This window comes from Protobothrops mucrosquamatus, unplaced genomic scaffold, assembly GCF_001527695.2.
Source record: "Protobothrops mucrosquamatus isolate PMUCROS unplaced genomic scaffold, P.Mucros_1.0 scaffold5129, whole genome shotgun sequence".
In the NCBI taxonomy this organism is placed as follows: Eukaryota; Metazoa; Chordata; class Lepidosauria; order Squamata; family Viperidae; genus Protobothrops; species Protobothrops mucrosquamatus.
The window spans coordinates 10,387-26,287 of record NW_015391003.1 but is presented as its reverse complement, the minus strand read 5'-3'; the positions used below and the strand labels follow the sequence as shown (position 1 = coordinate 26,287).

Here is a 15,901-nt window from a genome sequence, read left to right as displayed (position 1 = left end):
TGCTACCACCGGTTCAGCTCATTCCCCTCCCCCGCTACCACTTTTCTAAGATGGTCGCGTACCACCTGCCAGATGCCAATGTACCACAGGTGGTACCCGTACCACTGGTTGAAAAGCCCTGGACTAGATGACCTCCAAGGTCCCTTCCAACTCTGTTATTCTACAATCCCAGATCAATCAACCAGTGGAACCGCTTGCCTCCAGAAATTGTGGGTCCTCCATCCCTGGAGGTTTTTTTTTTTCAGAAAAGACTGGACAGCCACTTGTCTGAAACGGTAGAGCGTCTCCTGCTTGTTATTTTTTGTTTTTGTTATTGTTAGGGATTCATCCTCTGCTCCCATTCTCTATAAAATAGGTAGATAATTCTTATTTTGGTCGGTGGCCAGATCCAGCAGAACTGTGGATGATGGGTACAAGGGCATTATCCATTTGCCCGGCTTCTGCCATAAAACAAGATGAAGTGCTGCCACCATGTGGCTGAAGACGCGCAGCACACGAAGGAGCGACCAAAAGGAGGATCGTCTTCAATTTCCCTTCGTGCCTTTGAGATCGGAGGCAGCCGACATGGTTTCTCCAGACCTCGGAGGCGTCTCCTCCGATTTTCTCCCTCCAGCAAAGCCCTCCTGCTGCCCCCCAGGGACAAAACAGGGAGCCCAGATAGCCTCCTCCGGGTCTGATCTTCATGGGGGATTTTAACCCCTTCCCTCTCTACAGGAAGAGCAGGCACCACCGCAAATCTTTTGATGCAGGTGTGAGATTTTTTTTTTTGTTTTCCCCCTTTTCTCCTCGATCCGGCCACGTTGCATGCTTGGTCTCGATGCCAGCAAGACCCCGGGCCCTAAACCTTGGCATGGGATGCATCTGGACGCAGGAAGGCGCCTCCTTCGAAAATGGGGAACAAGCAAACCATCTTTACAGATGAACAATTAGACGCCTATCAGGTGAGCTGGGCTGGGTTTGGCAAGAATGGGGATGCTCGGGATGGGGGGGGAAGCATGATGCGCCCTTGCGTCGGGCTTCAGCTGATGGGGTTGAAGGCTGGTGGGTCTCCCAAAACTCCCAGACAGCATCGTCTCTTTTCTGGGTGAAACCCCTTTCTGTATGCTTGAATAGACTTCTCTGTGACGGGGCCCTTCCTTCGATCTGGCCCTGGGGTCAGGATGGGCTTAGAGGCAGTTTTCCAGGATGGGGGAAGAGAGAGAGAGACAGAAAGGGAGAGAGGAAGGGAGGGAGAGAGAGAGGGAGGAAGAGGGAGGGAGGAAGGGAGGGAAAGAGAGAGGAAGGAGGGAGGGAGAGAGGGAGGGAGGGAGGGAGAGAGAGAGACAGAGAGACAGAGAGACAGAGAGGGAGAGAGCCAGAGGGAGGGAGAGAGAGGGAGGGAAGGAAAGAGAGGAAGAAGGGAGGGAGGGAGGGAGAGAGAGAGAGACAGAGAGAGAGTGGAGGGAGGGAGGGAGGAAAAAAGAGAAAGACCGAGAGGGAGAGTGTTTGGGGCAGGTGGTCCTGCTTGGAAAGCCCAAGGTCTGTTGGGTTGAATCCTGAAGCTTTTAGATCAGGGTCTCCAACCTTAGCAACTTGAAGACTTGTGGACTTCAACTCCCAGAATTCCCCAGCCATCTCCCAGCAAATTCTGGGAGTCGAAGCCCGTAAGTCTTCAAGCTATGCTGGCTGGGGAATTCTGGGAGCCCATAAGTTTTCCAAGCTGCCAAGCTTGGACACCCCTGCTCTAGCTGAATGGTGTGGTGCTGAAGAAGCCAGTGCCCAGAATTCCTCCTCAACTTTGCAGTCCTGCCATGAAGACCCCTCCGCTCTGGGTCACAGAAACTGGTGCTCAAGTGCCACGTTGATGGGTTTCGTGGCATCGGAATGCCCTTTTTTTCAAACTGATACGCTAACCTGCAAGAGCAGGATCCTTTTGTACATGCCTCAAATGAATCAGGCTGCTGACTGGCCCTGCTGGGCATCAGAATGGCCCATGCCTTACTCTGCTGATTCTCAGGAGCATCCGAGTCTCAGGATCGGTCCATTCCCATTGTGAGAGATCCAGTGGAAAGTGGATCTTCTCTCCCATCACCTGATCTATTGGCCAACGTGAAATAGGAGCCTATTTTCCAACACAAAGACCCAGGCTGGCCCGGATTAGATGGCCTGGACTGGGAAGAACCATTGGAAGTTCTGGGGTTTTTTGGACCGCTTCGTTCTTCCCTTCCAGCCAGTCAATTAAAAAATGAAACTGGCAATTGCCGTGGCCGATGTCTTCCTTCCTTTTGCGTTTGGAAGTCTTCCTGAGAGAGGAGAAATCGGCGTTGATTCCTTTCTGTCTGGGAGGTTCAGAAGGAGAGCGAGCAACATCTGTGCAAGTTGGAGAATTCAGTGCTGAGGTTCAACCTCACAATTTTAAAGTAAAACAGCCTTTACAGCTACGTCAATTTAGAGAAAAGTTGCAGAGAAGTTGCATTTTTTTAAAAAAAAAATGCACAGAAACATCTCATGGTTGAGTTGGTGCCCTTCAGAAATTTTGGAGCACAATTCCCATAATCCAGGCTAGGGCTGGTGAGCAAGCCTCTCTACGCTGGAACATTTTGTTGCAGCTCTTGATTGTACAAATGAGGTTTCGGATTTCTTAACTTTGATGCATTCCCACAATATGCTGAACTAACTCTGGGAAAAATCTAGCAAGCTGGTGCATTTGTACAAGATTGGTTTGTGCGAGCCTTGGTGAAGCTAATTTGTGACTTGTTTGTGTTATGCAAACTCCCCTTTCTACTTGTGAATATTCTACAGGAAATCTAATCCGGGAGGGGTCAGATTAGATGACCTCACAGATGCCTTCCGCTCAGAGATAGTTTTTATTCTAAGGCAGAAAATAATACGTTGTACATATATCTTATAAAATAGGGAGCTAAACCTTCCACTTTTCAAAACTCTAAATAGAATGCTTTATTTTTGCAAATTCAGTGAGACAAAAAAGTCGGCAGAATTATTTTTGATTTATGGCATTTAACCTGCATGATCTCATCGGAATTATTTTATTATGAAGGGCACCCTGTCAGGCTCAGTAAAACTTCACACAAAGATAGATAAAGAAAAAAAAGGGGGGGAGGGCAATGTAAGACTCAAAATTGGATCTTACTTAATGGATATTTTGATCAAGTGGAAAGAAGGGAATAGATTCTCGTCTCAGAAGGAACTCTTCTGCAGAGAAGCAGGGTTTTTCAGAAGCATCCTTTCTATTTCACCAGACTCTCACGTTCTTAGAGGATAATTCACTTTTTTCTCAGATTCGGCATTTCTGGCAGATTGTTTTATTTATACAGTAACAAAACCAGGGCCCTGTTCCAGATAATACATAACTTAGTTGGATAGAGGCTGAACGGAAGCACTTGCAAATCGGAGAAAATGTGGCTCATTTTAATTCTGAAGGAGCTTTTCTGCCAACTTTTGATGGCAGAATTATTTTATTTTATTTTATTATTTTATTTTATTATTTTATTTTATTTTATTTTATTTTATTTTATTTTATTTTATTTTATTTATTTTATTTTATTTTATTTTATTTTATTTTATTATTTTACTTTATTTTATTTTATTTTATTTTTTTATTTTTTTTTATTTTTTTATTTTATTTTATTTTATTATTTTATTTTTATTTTATTTTATTTTATTTTATTATTATTTTATTTTATTTTATTTTATTATTTTATTTTATTATTTTAGTTTAGTTTATTATTTTATATTTTATTTTATTTTATATTTTATTATTTTTTATTAGTTTAGTTTAGTTTATTATTTTATTCTTTCTCTGTCTCTTTCTCTCTCTCTCTCTCTCTCTGGATAATGCTCCTGATTTGGCTTGAAAGCAGAACTGAAATCCAAGGCCATTTCCCTCAGAACGGGTCGATCCGAAGCCATTAGCCTGCAATAAGGCCATGATGCTTTCAAAGCTTGTCCAAGCGAACCAAGGCTAAAAAGTAGAGCCTCCACGTACAGGCACAGTGGAGGCTGCTGAACACAGTGCTGGCCTCCAGGTTTGGCTCCGGAAGGCTGAAAAGGCTTTCAGCTAATGGAGCTTGGAAACAGGACGCTTGGGGGAGAGGGCTGGGTTTTGCTTCTCCCTTGGAAGTTTGGGTTACCATGCACGGCCTCAGACTTAGTTTCTCGTTAAGTAACAACCTTGGCTGCCGATCCTGGCTGATATAATTACATGAGAAAAAAGAAAGCTCCTGGGGGGGGGGGGGTGTTAACCAGCATGTCTTTGTTTCCTATGCCAGCCTTTTGCAAAGGGCCACCGACACCCTCCTGCCCAAGCCGTAAAGAATGTGCACATTCAAGGAGGGATCCTGGCTTGTTTCTCTTGCGGTGTTCTCTAGCAGTGTCCCAGTATTTGAGGGGCTGCCAGAAGGAAGAGGGGGTCAAGCTATTCTCCAAAGCACCAGAAGGCAGGACAAGAAAGAGCAGATGGAGGAGAGAAGCAACTTAGAACTAAGGAGAAATCTCCTGACAGCTAGAACAATTAACCAGTGGAACAGCCTGCCTCCAGAAGTTGTGGGTGCTCCATCGCTGGAGGCCTTTAAGAAGAGATTGGGCAGCCACTTGTCTGAAATGATATCGGGTCTCCTGCTTGAGCAGGAGGTTGGACTAGAAGACCTCCAAGGTCCCTTCCAACTGTGTTGTTCTGTTATTCTTTGTGCCACCCCCTCTAGAAGAATGAGAGAAACCATCTTCCTGCATCTCTGTAACTTTATTCAGCCACTCCGTCTCGCCTGGAGGGAGTGTTGAGCCCATTAGCCACTCCGTAGGCAGGGAAGGAACCCATCTTAATAAGTGGCGCTCAAGAAGGCTTTAAAATCTTTTCTGAATCTGGAATATCAGGGCTAAATAGTGGCCTGTGGTTATTTTCCCTAAGGCCAACTTGATAATGTTTTTTTAAAGGACCAACATGCAGTCACAACAGCTTTTCCAAAAGAGGTTTCTTCCAGAGGCCTTGGTTTACAGAGGGCACCAGGCAGGGATGGGGATGATAGCTTAATTCAGAACATGGCTTATTTAGGAAGATCTGCTCCTCATGTCGGCTGGTCACATGGATTGGAATTGTCATCGTGAGACAGATGACAACCTGCTGGGATGTTTTTGTGATGATATACTTATTTTGGAACCTTGCCTGAAGCTAGTAGAGTTTTGTTTCTCGTCTCTAAGAATGAATGAATGTATATGTGTGTGTGTAAAACGTGTATTTGCTTGCCTCTTTATCTGTGAATACACAAATACTCACAGATAAATATTACTCCAGTCTTTGAATATTTAAATTAGTTCAAATTTCACAGTAGGGCAGTCTTTTTTTTCCTTTTTATAAAGCTAACACACGCTGTTCAAAAAGGCTGCAAATTAATACCTTTTAAGGCAAAGGACAGAATTTGCCTCTGATTTCTCCCGTTTCTATAGGTTTGGTTCTACCTGGGGGGGGGAAAGACCTTGTAACGTGAACTTCTAACTAAGATGGTCAGAAAAAGAAGAAGTCTTCTCTGCCAAGAAAGAAGGAGGTCTTCTCCTCTGCAGAAACTGACCAAGTCTTCTTTGCAGAAAAAGAAAATAACAGAATAACACAGTTGGAAGAGACCTTGGAGGTCTTCTAGTCCAACCCCTTGCTCAAGCAGGAGACTTTTATGCCAGGGGTCTTCTCTGCAGAAAGTGACCAAGTCTTCTCCTCTGCAGGTCCTCTGCAATGGGGAAACCTCATTTCCCTCTTTCTTTCTGTTCTCATGCAGGATTGCACCTTCTTCACACGAAAGGAGATCCTCAGGTAAGCAGATTATGCACCTTGTTCCACCCTTCAGGCTGGTCCAGGAAGAAGCGCCAGATGTTGCTCAAGCCATTCCCGGGGAGGAAATAGAGAAGCTCACAGTCCTTGACTGTAAAGGCCACAGGTGGACTCTTCCAGAGGTGAACCACAAATGGAAGGATGCTGTTTCGGAGCCCTGTGGTGCTTCTCCTCCAAGTTCTGAGAAAGTCACACTCTTTGAGTTGTTGGCAGCATCAGCAAACCATCTGGGACAAGCCCATTGATAAAAACAAAGCAGATGATGTCCCCACAATCCATTATTATTATTATTATTATTATTATTATTATTATTATTATTATTATTATTATTATTATTGTTGTTGTTGTTGTTGTTGTTGTTGTTGTTGTTGTTATTATTATTCCATTCCATTCCATTCCATTCAGCTGAAGAAAACTTCTATGCTTTATGCAAACTTTCTGATGGTTCTTCAACTAAATTTAGACAGGTCATTTATTCAAACACTGGCTTATTTTACCCAAGTTATTCCTGTTAGGAAAAGTGACAGGATTTTAGGAAGGGAACAGATGTTCAAATGTGAGGCTACTGAGTTGTATTCGGTGCAGGGACCAACATTTTTTCCAATGAGGCCAGTTTTTTTGCTCTACAATCGGTTACTTTTTTTTATTTTACAATTTCCTCAACCAGTCACGGTTCTTGTTATGTGATCATCTCATTCCAAACACTCCTCTGGGCACGTTAAAAGTGCAGATTTCGTACAGTGGAGGAAAAGAAACGGTGTCTACAAGGATGAGAAACGGGCTGATCTTTCAACCTGGCATACTTTCCTATCCTCTTTATGCCTCTGGTAAATCCCACGTAGGGCCGTGACTAATTACAATTCAGCTGTGAAAATTAACGCTGCTTCCTACACCAAAGCCATTTGTGTGTGTTTGTGTGTCTCTCTGTGCGTGTGTGCGCATTCTGACTTGGTAGAAAACCATACTTTTTAGGCTTAATGAACTAAAGTGCCTCCTCGTATTTCTGTGGAGAAGGTCGTTATCCTCCTCAAAAAACATAATCTCAGCTCAAAGCCAACAATCCATTCATGTTTATTTGAGTTCGTGGGACAAGGCCCAGCTAACATGCTGTCCAGAGCAGCCTCTGCTTAGGAATCTGATGCTTCCCCCCCCCAATAGCAGAGATGTCGCTGCCGTGTGCATTGTACCTGAAAGGTAAAAACGGAGAGGATCGTAATTTATCCTGGGACCAGCCAAGGCTGCAGGACTCAGAGTTCTTTCCAAGAGGGGTTGCTTCTAAGAGAACAAAATGTGTCAGCGGAAGGTGGAATGGGAAAAGCAGCCGATGCTCTCCCGGGTTTTTCACATCAAAGCAACTTTTATCATGTCTCCTGGGTAAAACTTCAGACCGGAGAAGGCGTAGAGCCATCAGCCCCTGGGAGAGTTGATCTGTCAGCAACCTGGTGGTTCTTCTTATGTTTTGGACTTCAGTCCCATCCTGAGCAGTTCCCCCAAAGTGGGGGGCTCTTTTCTCTGGCCTCCCAGGCGACAGGGGGTCTCCCATGTCATGTGGTGGAGTGGGAAGAGTTGCGACTTCTGTACCACCAAAGCTCATTTTCTTGGTTTCCGAGAAAAGTTCTTCTCTCGTTTGAAAAGGAGAACCCAAGACTTAGGTTTCGTGCGCTCGGAGGCCCAGGCATTCCATTCACCTGGTGGGAAATCACAGCAGTTCTCAAAGTTTTGCCACGGGGTGGCCAGAAGGAGCAAAAAAAAAAAAAATCAACTCAAGGGGGGCTGATGACTCTCCTTGAAGCTGGGAACCAAATCTTACCTAAGAACCCTCTTCTTGGTCCCTAGCTGTGTCTGTTCCCTTACAGGTTGCACGGCCGCTACCACGAACTGGCACCAAACATGGTTCCCATGGATTATACCAAGAATCCAGATGTTAAACTCCCTCTGCAGCTCATAGAGAACATGCCAGAACTCAAGGTATGGCGCAGCGAGATCAGTTTTATCTTTGTTGATATTTTCCACAGCCTATAAAATCTTGGGGGGGTGGGGGCGGTAGGTAGAGAAGACTGTAAAATGTGCAGATTTTATGGATTTGGCTGCAAAAGTCTAGCTTCTTGTTCTAAAGGTTTAAAATCCTCCCATTAAGGCTTCTGCAGTGAGATGATGGGCTCTTAAACATCTGCATGGATAGCATTCTACCCCAGTGGTTGTGGTACTGATAAGCTCAAATTCTTTCTTTCCCTGTCTTTGCAAAGCATATCTTGATGGGAACAGACCATAATAATGAGCAGGAATAGATTTCATGCTAAACCATTTGCCCTAAACTGTTGTATTTTTTATTGCCTGGCAAGAATGTTGCATGTCTCTCTTTCAGTAGAGTATTGATTTTTGTTTGCTAATTGAATTCTCCCAATAGAAGAAAATCCATCAGCCATCAACACATAGAGATAAATCACATTTACATGCCATTGAAAAGCTAATAAAAGAGCTAAGAAGGAAACAGCAACAACAGCAAAAAAGCCAGAACACATTCTCTGCATTAAGCAGCTCCCAGATAGACAGGAATTAACACCAGACAAATAATTGAGCAGAACAATACCCTAATCAATTACCGAGGGGGAAACCCCACCCCACCAATATGGACAAGGCAAGTTACTGCATATAAACAGGGAGCAAAGCTCACATTCATGAGCATTGATGAGGTTACCTAGTTGGGTAATAAATTGTCTGAAAGAAAACAGCCAAGTTCAGAAAGCACCAAAGTCTCCATTATTGAATTCTTTTGTTGTTGTTGTTGTTGATGATGGTGGTCTTTATTAATTATTTTGGTTTTGGGCTACTCCTTTTTTACTTTCTCTTTTCCTCCACACTGGCCACCCTTGCGCAAGACAACCCTTGGCCTAGCTTCTGTCCAGCCATGCTTCTTCGTGAATTTGACCTGTTCTCAACCCTAAAAGGGGATTGGTTTACACTATATCTATAGCCTTGTAACTTCATATATTCCGAGAGAGATCAACAACAGGGAACAAGAGACCAGAAGGCCAATTCTTGAGATTGAGTTGCCCTAAAAAGCAGGAGAACTAATGTAATTGCTAAATGTCTTCTAGAAAACGTGTGGGAGGGAAAACAGAATTCTCCAGGCAGCATCAGAGTTGACCTCCATACATATTAAAGCTGCCAAGGTTGAGAAAAACCCTGAAATGGGACGTAAAGGTCTTGTAACAAGTTGGTTTTTGCTACTGGGCTCACTGTACTAGTAGGAATGGAAAGAGGTGGGTCTCCAGGCTGTGATCAAAAAAGGACGTCGTTGCTTCAATGACCTACGGATGTCATTGAAGCCATGCATGTAAAAACAGGGTTTTGAGTGCACTGTCATGTATTATACCTTGATGTTTTGACCATACCTTGAAGATACCCCTGAAAGTTCAACTTCATGCCATTATTTTAACCGATTGGAAAATAGTGTTGAGACCGTAACCACCACATGTTAGTGGAGAGACTGGATTTCAGGATCAGGAGTGAGAAACTATGGCCCCTTTACGGCCTGTGGACTTCAATTCCCAGAATTCCTGAGCCAGCCATGTCCACAGGTCGTAAGGGGGCCATAGTTGCCACCCCTCCTTAGGACCTTCTTGCAATTCTAGTAAAGACAGGAGCGCCTTCTGTGCTTGGTCACCACTCTGGGGAAGCCCTGGGAGACTTCAAGATTCAAGTAGGACCATGGACAGCTGCTCCAACGGGAGTGGTCAATCTCAAATGGGGCCCATATAGATCGTTCTTCTCTAAAGGCGCCTTACCTATTTTAACAATTCTTGGCCCCATCAATCTTTGAGAGACAAAGATGAATTCATGGCAGATTCCTAGAATGTTTTGCAAAAACCCAACCCTTCATGCAGCACAATAGCAAAAAAACCCCCAAAAGGATCTGAAGATCTCCAATTTTTGAAGCTTTGGGGAAAAGCATTCCACGTCTCTTCCTGATGACATGGTGGGACAGTTAATTTCCACCAGTGCCCCTGGATTGAAAAGGAAGAGGGTCTCTTAGGGGTCCAAATATGGCTTACGCTTGTGGGGGTCTGCCTTCCCAGCAGAAATGCATGGGGATTTTTTTTTGATCCCTTCCCTGCTTCCGAAGGTGTTGAGTGGATCTGTCTGCAGACTGCCATCAGAGTAACTGGATCCAGTGGTAATGCAGTCTGTTGTAAGAGACACCGATGGGTAGCACTGGAGAAGTCCAGAAATGGGAGAGACTGTTTCAGCTCCTGAGATGTTATATCTTTGGGCAGATATATCTTTCGCTTCCTCTCATGTTCTCCTTTGGGAAAGGCGGGAGAGAAGACACAGTGTCTGTAGAAAGCCACTCACGTGCTTTGCTCCTGTCTGGGGCACTGTGTGAATTTCTCAAGTTCAACCCAGCTTCTTGTTGGTGTTAATTTAAACTGATGTTACCCCACTGACACGGGGCTTTTTAAAAAAATAATAATAATCACCCAGCTTGTTTTTTGATATGGCCTTCCAAGGGACCGTTTTTGCAATGGCTTTCTCAAGTGCTTGCATTTTTAGCCCCACAGTTTTCCCTCTTATAATATGTTTGGTGCACTTTAAAAAAAAAAAAGACGTGTGCTTGTGTGCTCGTTCACAAAACGCATTGCAAAATCTGAAAAGGAAGGGATGTCGGTACGAAAAGAGGTGGCTTTTAATGAGTCGCATTAAGGACACATTTAGGCCTGGCATAGTTTGATTATGTTTTAGTGGGTTTGTATGGGGTACTTTTAGAGCAGGCCTGTTATTTAATTTGATTTTAGAACAGAAACTTGTGTATATTTATCGTGGTTTTTATTATCGCCTGTTCACCGCCCTGAGTCCCGTAAGGGAGATAGGGCGGTATATAAATTCAATAAATAATAATAATTTGCTTTCTTGAATGGACTCACTGAAGCAGCCGCATCAATTCTTCAGAGTCATGCAGCAGCCTAAAAAAAGAAGAAGACACAGCTGCTTTCAAAAGGCTCGTGCTTCTTGACCTTCTGAATAATATTTGAAGCATGCACAGCCCTGATTTCTAGTTTGCTAGTTGTTTTTTTTTTAAAAAGGGAGCTAACCTAATGCCTCTTTCTGCAGGAAAACCCCTTCAGGCAGAGAATTGTTCACTCTTTCTCAGAGGACCCGGAAGGAAGCCTCAGCTTTAATGACTTTGTCGACATGTTTTCTGTACTTAGTGAAATGGCTCCCCGGGAGCTAAAAGCAATTTATGCCTTTAAGATTTACGGTAAGAATAATAACAGGATGGGGGAAACAACTGGCTGGGGGATTCTGGGAGTTGAAGTTCAGCCCTCTTAAAGCATGCTGGCTGGGGAATTCTGGGAATTGAGGTCCACCCCTCTTAAGGCAGACTGGCTGGCTGGGGAATTCTGGGAGTTGAAGTCCACGGGTCTTAAAATTGCCAAGGTTGAGAAACTCTGGGCTAGAACACTGCCTAGTATCCTTATGAGAAGCAGCTGAAAATTCCCATCAAGATCTTTAAAATCCTTTTAAGATTTATGCCAAGGAATGGAATAATTACAGGTTAGAACAGCGTTTCTCAACCTTGGCAACTTCCAGAGGCGTGGACTTCAACTCCCAGAATTCCCCAGACCCAGTCTAGCATCCTTAGGAGAAGCAGCTAAATATTCTCAGCCACAGAGCATGTCTTTCTGTTGGAGGTGTGGTGACTCTGTCAATCTCTCCGTCCACTATTTTGGATTTTATAGAGCAAGCGGAAATCTTTTTGTCTTTGTAGCTACTGGCACAACCAGCTCACCCTCTCCCCCAAACTCCTTCAGCAAAGCCATCTTTCAATGTCCATTCAATTTTTAATGCCTGCTTTTCACCACACGGTTTCTGGAGGGCTACGAGGTCCCAAACCTTTACAGAAAAAAAAGGAAGGATGTGATTTATTTCCTTCATTGCAGGAAAGACCTGTCAGATGCCAGACCTTTTCCCAATAAATTTGCCTTGACAGATTTACCGTCCATGCACGACCTGCTAAATGTCATTCTGCCGGTTTCTAATTAAATAGAGCTGATGGTAATTCTGCTTATTGAGCGAAGCACAATAAAAAGAAATGTTCAGCCCTGGCCTTTTAATCACCAGCCTATTGTTCACTTGGTAGATCCGTGATTGAGCTTCAGCGGTGGAAGAGAGGAAGAAACACACCTTCTCCAGATGTTTGGTAGATTCCAACCAGGAGAAATGGAACGGAGGGTTGGTGGGGCTGGTTGAAGTTTAGACATCCAAGCCACGTAATCAATACATATTTTCCTAACTATCTAATTAAATAAATAAATCAATACATATTTTCAATACATATTTTCAATACATATTTTCCTAACTAAATCAATACATATTTTCAATACATATTTTCCTAACATATTTTCCTAACTATCAATACATATTTTCCTAACTATCTAATCAATACATATTTTCCTAGCTATCAATACATATTTTAAATCAATACATATTTTCCTAACTATCTAATTCAGTGTTTCTCAACCTTGACAATTTTAAGGCATGTGGACTTCAATTCCCAGAATTCCACAGCCAGCATTGCTGGCTGTGGAATTCTGGGAGTTGAAGTCCACATGCCTTAAAATTGTCAAGATTGAGAAACACTGACTCTAATTTATCAGAAGTTTGGAAAACTTCAATCAATAACAGAATAAGAGAGTTGGAAGGGACCTTGGAGGTCTTCTAGTCCAACCCTCTGCTCAAGCAGGAGACCTTTACAGAATCATAGAACAACAGAGTTGGAAGGGACCTTAGAGGTCATCTAGTCCAACCCCCTGCTCAGGCAGGAGACCCTATACCATTTCAGACAAATGGCTGTCCAGTCTCTTCTTAAAAACTTCCAGTGTTGGAGCATTCACCTCTTCTGGAGGCAGGTGGTTCCACTGGTTAATTGTTCTAACTGTCAGGAAGTTTCTCCTTAGTTCCAGGTTGCTTCTCTCCTTGATTAGTTTCCATCCGTTGCTTCTTGTTCTGCCTTCAGGTGCTTTGGAGAATAGCTTGACTCCCTCTTCTTTGGGGCAGCCCCTGAGATATTGGAACACTGCTATCCTGTCCCCCCTCGTCCTTCTCTTCACTAGAACATAGTATATAGAATAATAGAGGTGGAAGGGACCTTGGAGGTCATCTAGTCCAACCCCCTGCTCAGGCAGGAAACCCTATACCATTTTAGACAAATGGCTGTCCAGTCTCTTCTTAAAAACTTCCAGTGTTGGAGCATTCACCGCTTCTGGAGGCAGGTTGTTCCACTGGTTAATTGTTCTCTCTGTCAGGAAGTTTCTCCTTAGTTCTAGGTTGCTTCTCTCCTTGATGAGTTTCCATCCGTTGCTTCTTGTCCTGCCTTCAGGCGCTTTGGAGAATAGCTTGACTCCCTCTTCTTTGGGGCAGCCCCTGAGATATTGGATACTTGGCACAGTAGAAAAATTCCACCCCATATACTTATTTCTGTGCAGATATATAGGAAACCCTGAAAAAAAAAGGGGGACTCCATATCTGACTGACCAGGGTGCGGGCTGGAAGCCGTAGTTCCAGCCAAGATGAGGGCAGTGAAGAGACATCCTGACAACCCCTTTCTTCTCTTGTCTTTGCCTGCCCAGATTTTAACACCGACAACTTCATTTGCAAATCTGACCTGGAGCAAACTCTGAACAAGTTGACCAAAGAAGAGCTGACCAAGGAGGAGGTCAGCCTGGTGTGCGAGAAGGTCATCGAAGAAGCGGACATGGATGGAGATGGGAAGCTTGGATTCTCGGATTTCGAAAACATGATTTCCAAAGCTCCAGATTTCCTCAGGTAGAAGAAGCGTGTCCACCACCTGTCAAGGTTCCTGGGCGGTGTCCCTCAACCGTGGCAGCTTTAAAGTGGGTGGACCTCAACTCCCAGAATCCTCCAGGCCAGTATTGTTGGCTGGGGGAATTCTGGAAATTGAAGTCCACAGATCTGAAAGTTGCTGAGGTTGAAGGACACTGCAGTCAGATTGGAGTAAGTTAGAGATGATCCGAAAGAAAACACGCGTCCAGCCAGGAAATCATTTTCCTCCGGTGGGAATTCAGGGTAGCATTTTCTTGAGATATCATTGGAGAGCAAGGATCCCTAATTGGTGCCCTTTCCTCCTCAACTTTTTTTTCATTGATGGAACGCAGGAGAAGACCCAAAGTTGCCATCGCTGATAGATAGATAGAAGTGATTAAAATGATCTTAAGTCATTCCACATTTTTCATATCTACAAGTAGTCCTTGACTTAACAACAGGTTGCTTGGTGACCATTCCAAGTTACAACGGCACTGAAAAAAGTGCCTTATGACAAATTTTCACACTTAACGACCGTTGCGGCATCCCCAGGGTCCTGTGATTTACATTCGGATTGCTTGACAAATGACTCACATTTATGACGGCTGCAGGGTCCCAGGGAGTCACCTGATGCCCTTTTGTGACCTTCCAACCAGCAAAATCAACGTGGGAAGCCAGGTTCACTTAACGACCGTGTCACTAATTTAACAACCGCAGTGATTCGCTTAACAAATGTGGCGAGAAAAGTCATAAAATGGGGGCAAAATTCGCTTAACAAATTTCTCACTTAGCCACAGAAGTGTTGGGCTCCATCATGGTCGTACGTTGAGGACTGCCTTCGCTTAGTGACCGTTAACAACGGCCCTAAAAAAAGCGATTTACAGCCGGTCCTCGCATTCACGACCGTCAGAGCATCCCCACAGCCACGTGGTCATAATTCAGGCTGTGAACGTTACAAATAAGTTGCCATGTTTTGCTCACGTATCTGTGGGGAGTGCTGTGTTGGTCGTAAAAGTGAGGACTGGTTATAAGTCACTTTTCCCAGTGCCATTGTGACTAAACATTCACTAAATGAATGGCTGTACGTCGGGGATGCTTGTCTCTTAGTGTGAAAGGAAATAGATGTTGGAAAGGAATTTTTTCCCCCAGAGCCACCGGCATCTCCCTGATCCGGTCGGTTCGGGCCCCAGGAATTGCTTCCACCGGTCGAAATCCCAGAGGCCCAAACTTCCCGGCAATGGCAGAAGCACTTACTGATTCTGACAATGTGATCCCTGCGGGATCGTTTCACTTTTTAAAAAATGTGATCATTTTGAGGCCCTGGGCATTTTAATGGCCCCATTAGCACTGCCAGCAGGCAGTCGCTCAGTGTTCTGTTCTACAAGACTGGCTACGTTTTTCTACAGGAAATTGTTTTATAAATCATTATGGAAGCTGAAACTTTCACACACACACACACACACACACACACACACACCTGTAGGATAGTGGAACATCTAAAGAGGTAAGTCCACTCAACGTCTTTAATCATGTTGGTTGAAGAAGTGGCATTTGGGCAAAATGCCAACTTTGCTGCCTATGAAATTTTGTGGTTTAATGCATTTTGTCAATCTAGACCAGGATTTCTTAATCTTAGCAACTTTTAAGATTTGTGGATCTGAACTTGGCTACTCTCATATTGTTTTGTTGCTTCTTCCCCTCTTCCTTCCTTCCTTCCTTCCTTCCTTCCTTCCTTCCTTCCTTCCTTCCTTCCTCCCTCCCTCCTTTCTTTCTTTCTTTTTCCCTCCCTCCCTTCCTTTTTCTTTTCCTTCCTTCCTTCCTTCTTTCCTTCTTTCCTTCTTTCCTTCTTTCCTTCCTTCCTTCCTTCCCTCCTTCTTTTCTTTCTTTTTCTTTTTCTTTTTCTTTCTCTTTCTGTCTTTCTTTTTCTTTCTTTCTTTCTTTTTCTTTATCTTTCCCTCCCTCCCTCCCTTCCTCATCATTCTTTCTTTTTCCCTCTTCTTTCCTTCTTCCCTGTTTCCTTTGCAGCACCTTCCACATACGAATCTGAAATCCATGGGGCTGAGCCACTGGAAGCCAGGCTGGCTGGCTGATGTGTTCTTGGCTTTCTCCTCTCTTCCTGGATGCTGCAGCAGAGGACTCAACTGAATCCTGGCCCAGCAGACGCAGGACTATTTTCCAAGATCTTCGGAATATCCCTGGATGATGATTACTAACTTGGTTTTTTAAAAAAAACAAAAACAAAACCCCACAATGGGCCAGTCA

The 15,901-nt window shown here is 44.0% G+C and overlaps 1 protein-coding gene across 1 annotated transcript; it reads left to right on the top strand.

The window, feature by feature from the left end:
* The first annotated feature begins 890 nt into the window (after window positions 1-890).
* Window positions 891-15,686, top strand: CIB2 (calcium and integrin binding family member 2). The gene is made up of 6 exons (XM_015828944.1): window positions 891-941; window positions 5,763-5,797; window positions 7,672-7,783; window positions 10,928-11,075; window positions 13,447-13,642; window positions 15,665-15,686. The coding sequence occupies exons 1-6, from the start codon at window positions 891-893 to the stop codon at window positions 15,684-15,686; spliced, it is 564 nt and encodes a 187-aa protein (XP_015684430.1).
* The last annotated feature ends 215 nt before the right edge of the window (window positions 15,687-15,901 follow it).

Coding starts and splice junctions, on each gene's coding strand:
- CIB2 (XM_015828944.1), top strand. CDS start 891: ATGGGGAACAAGCAAACCATCTTTACAGATGAACAATTAGACGCCTAT. Junction 5,798..7,671: donor ACACGAAAGGAGATCCTCAG/GTAAGCAGATTA, acceptor GTTCCCTTACAG/GTTGCACGGCCGCTACCACG. Junction 7,784..10,927: donor AGAACATGCCAGAACTCAAG/GTATGGCGCAGC, acceptor CTCTTTCTGCAG/GAAAACCCCTTCAGGCAGAG.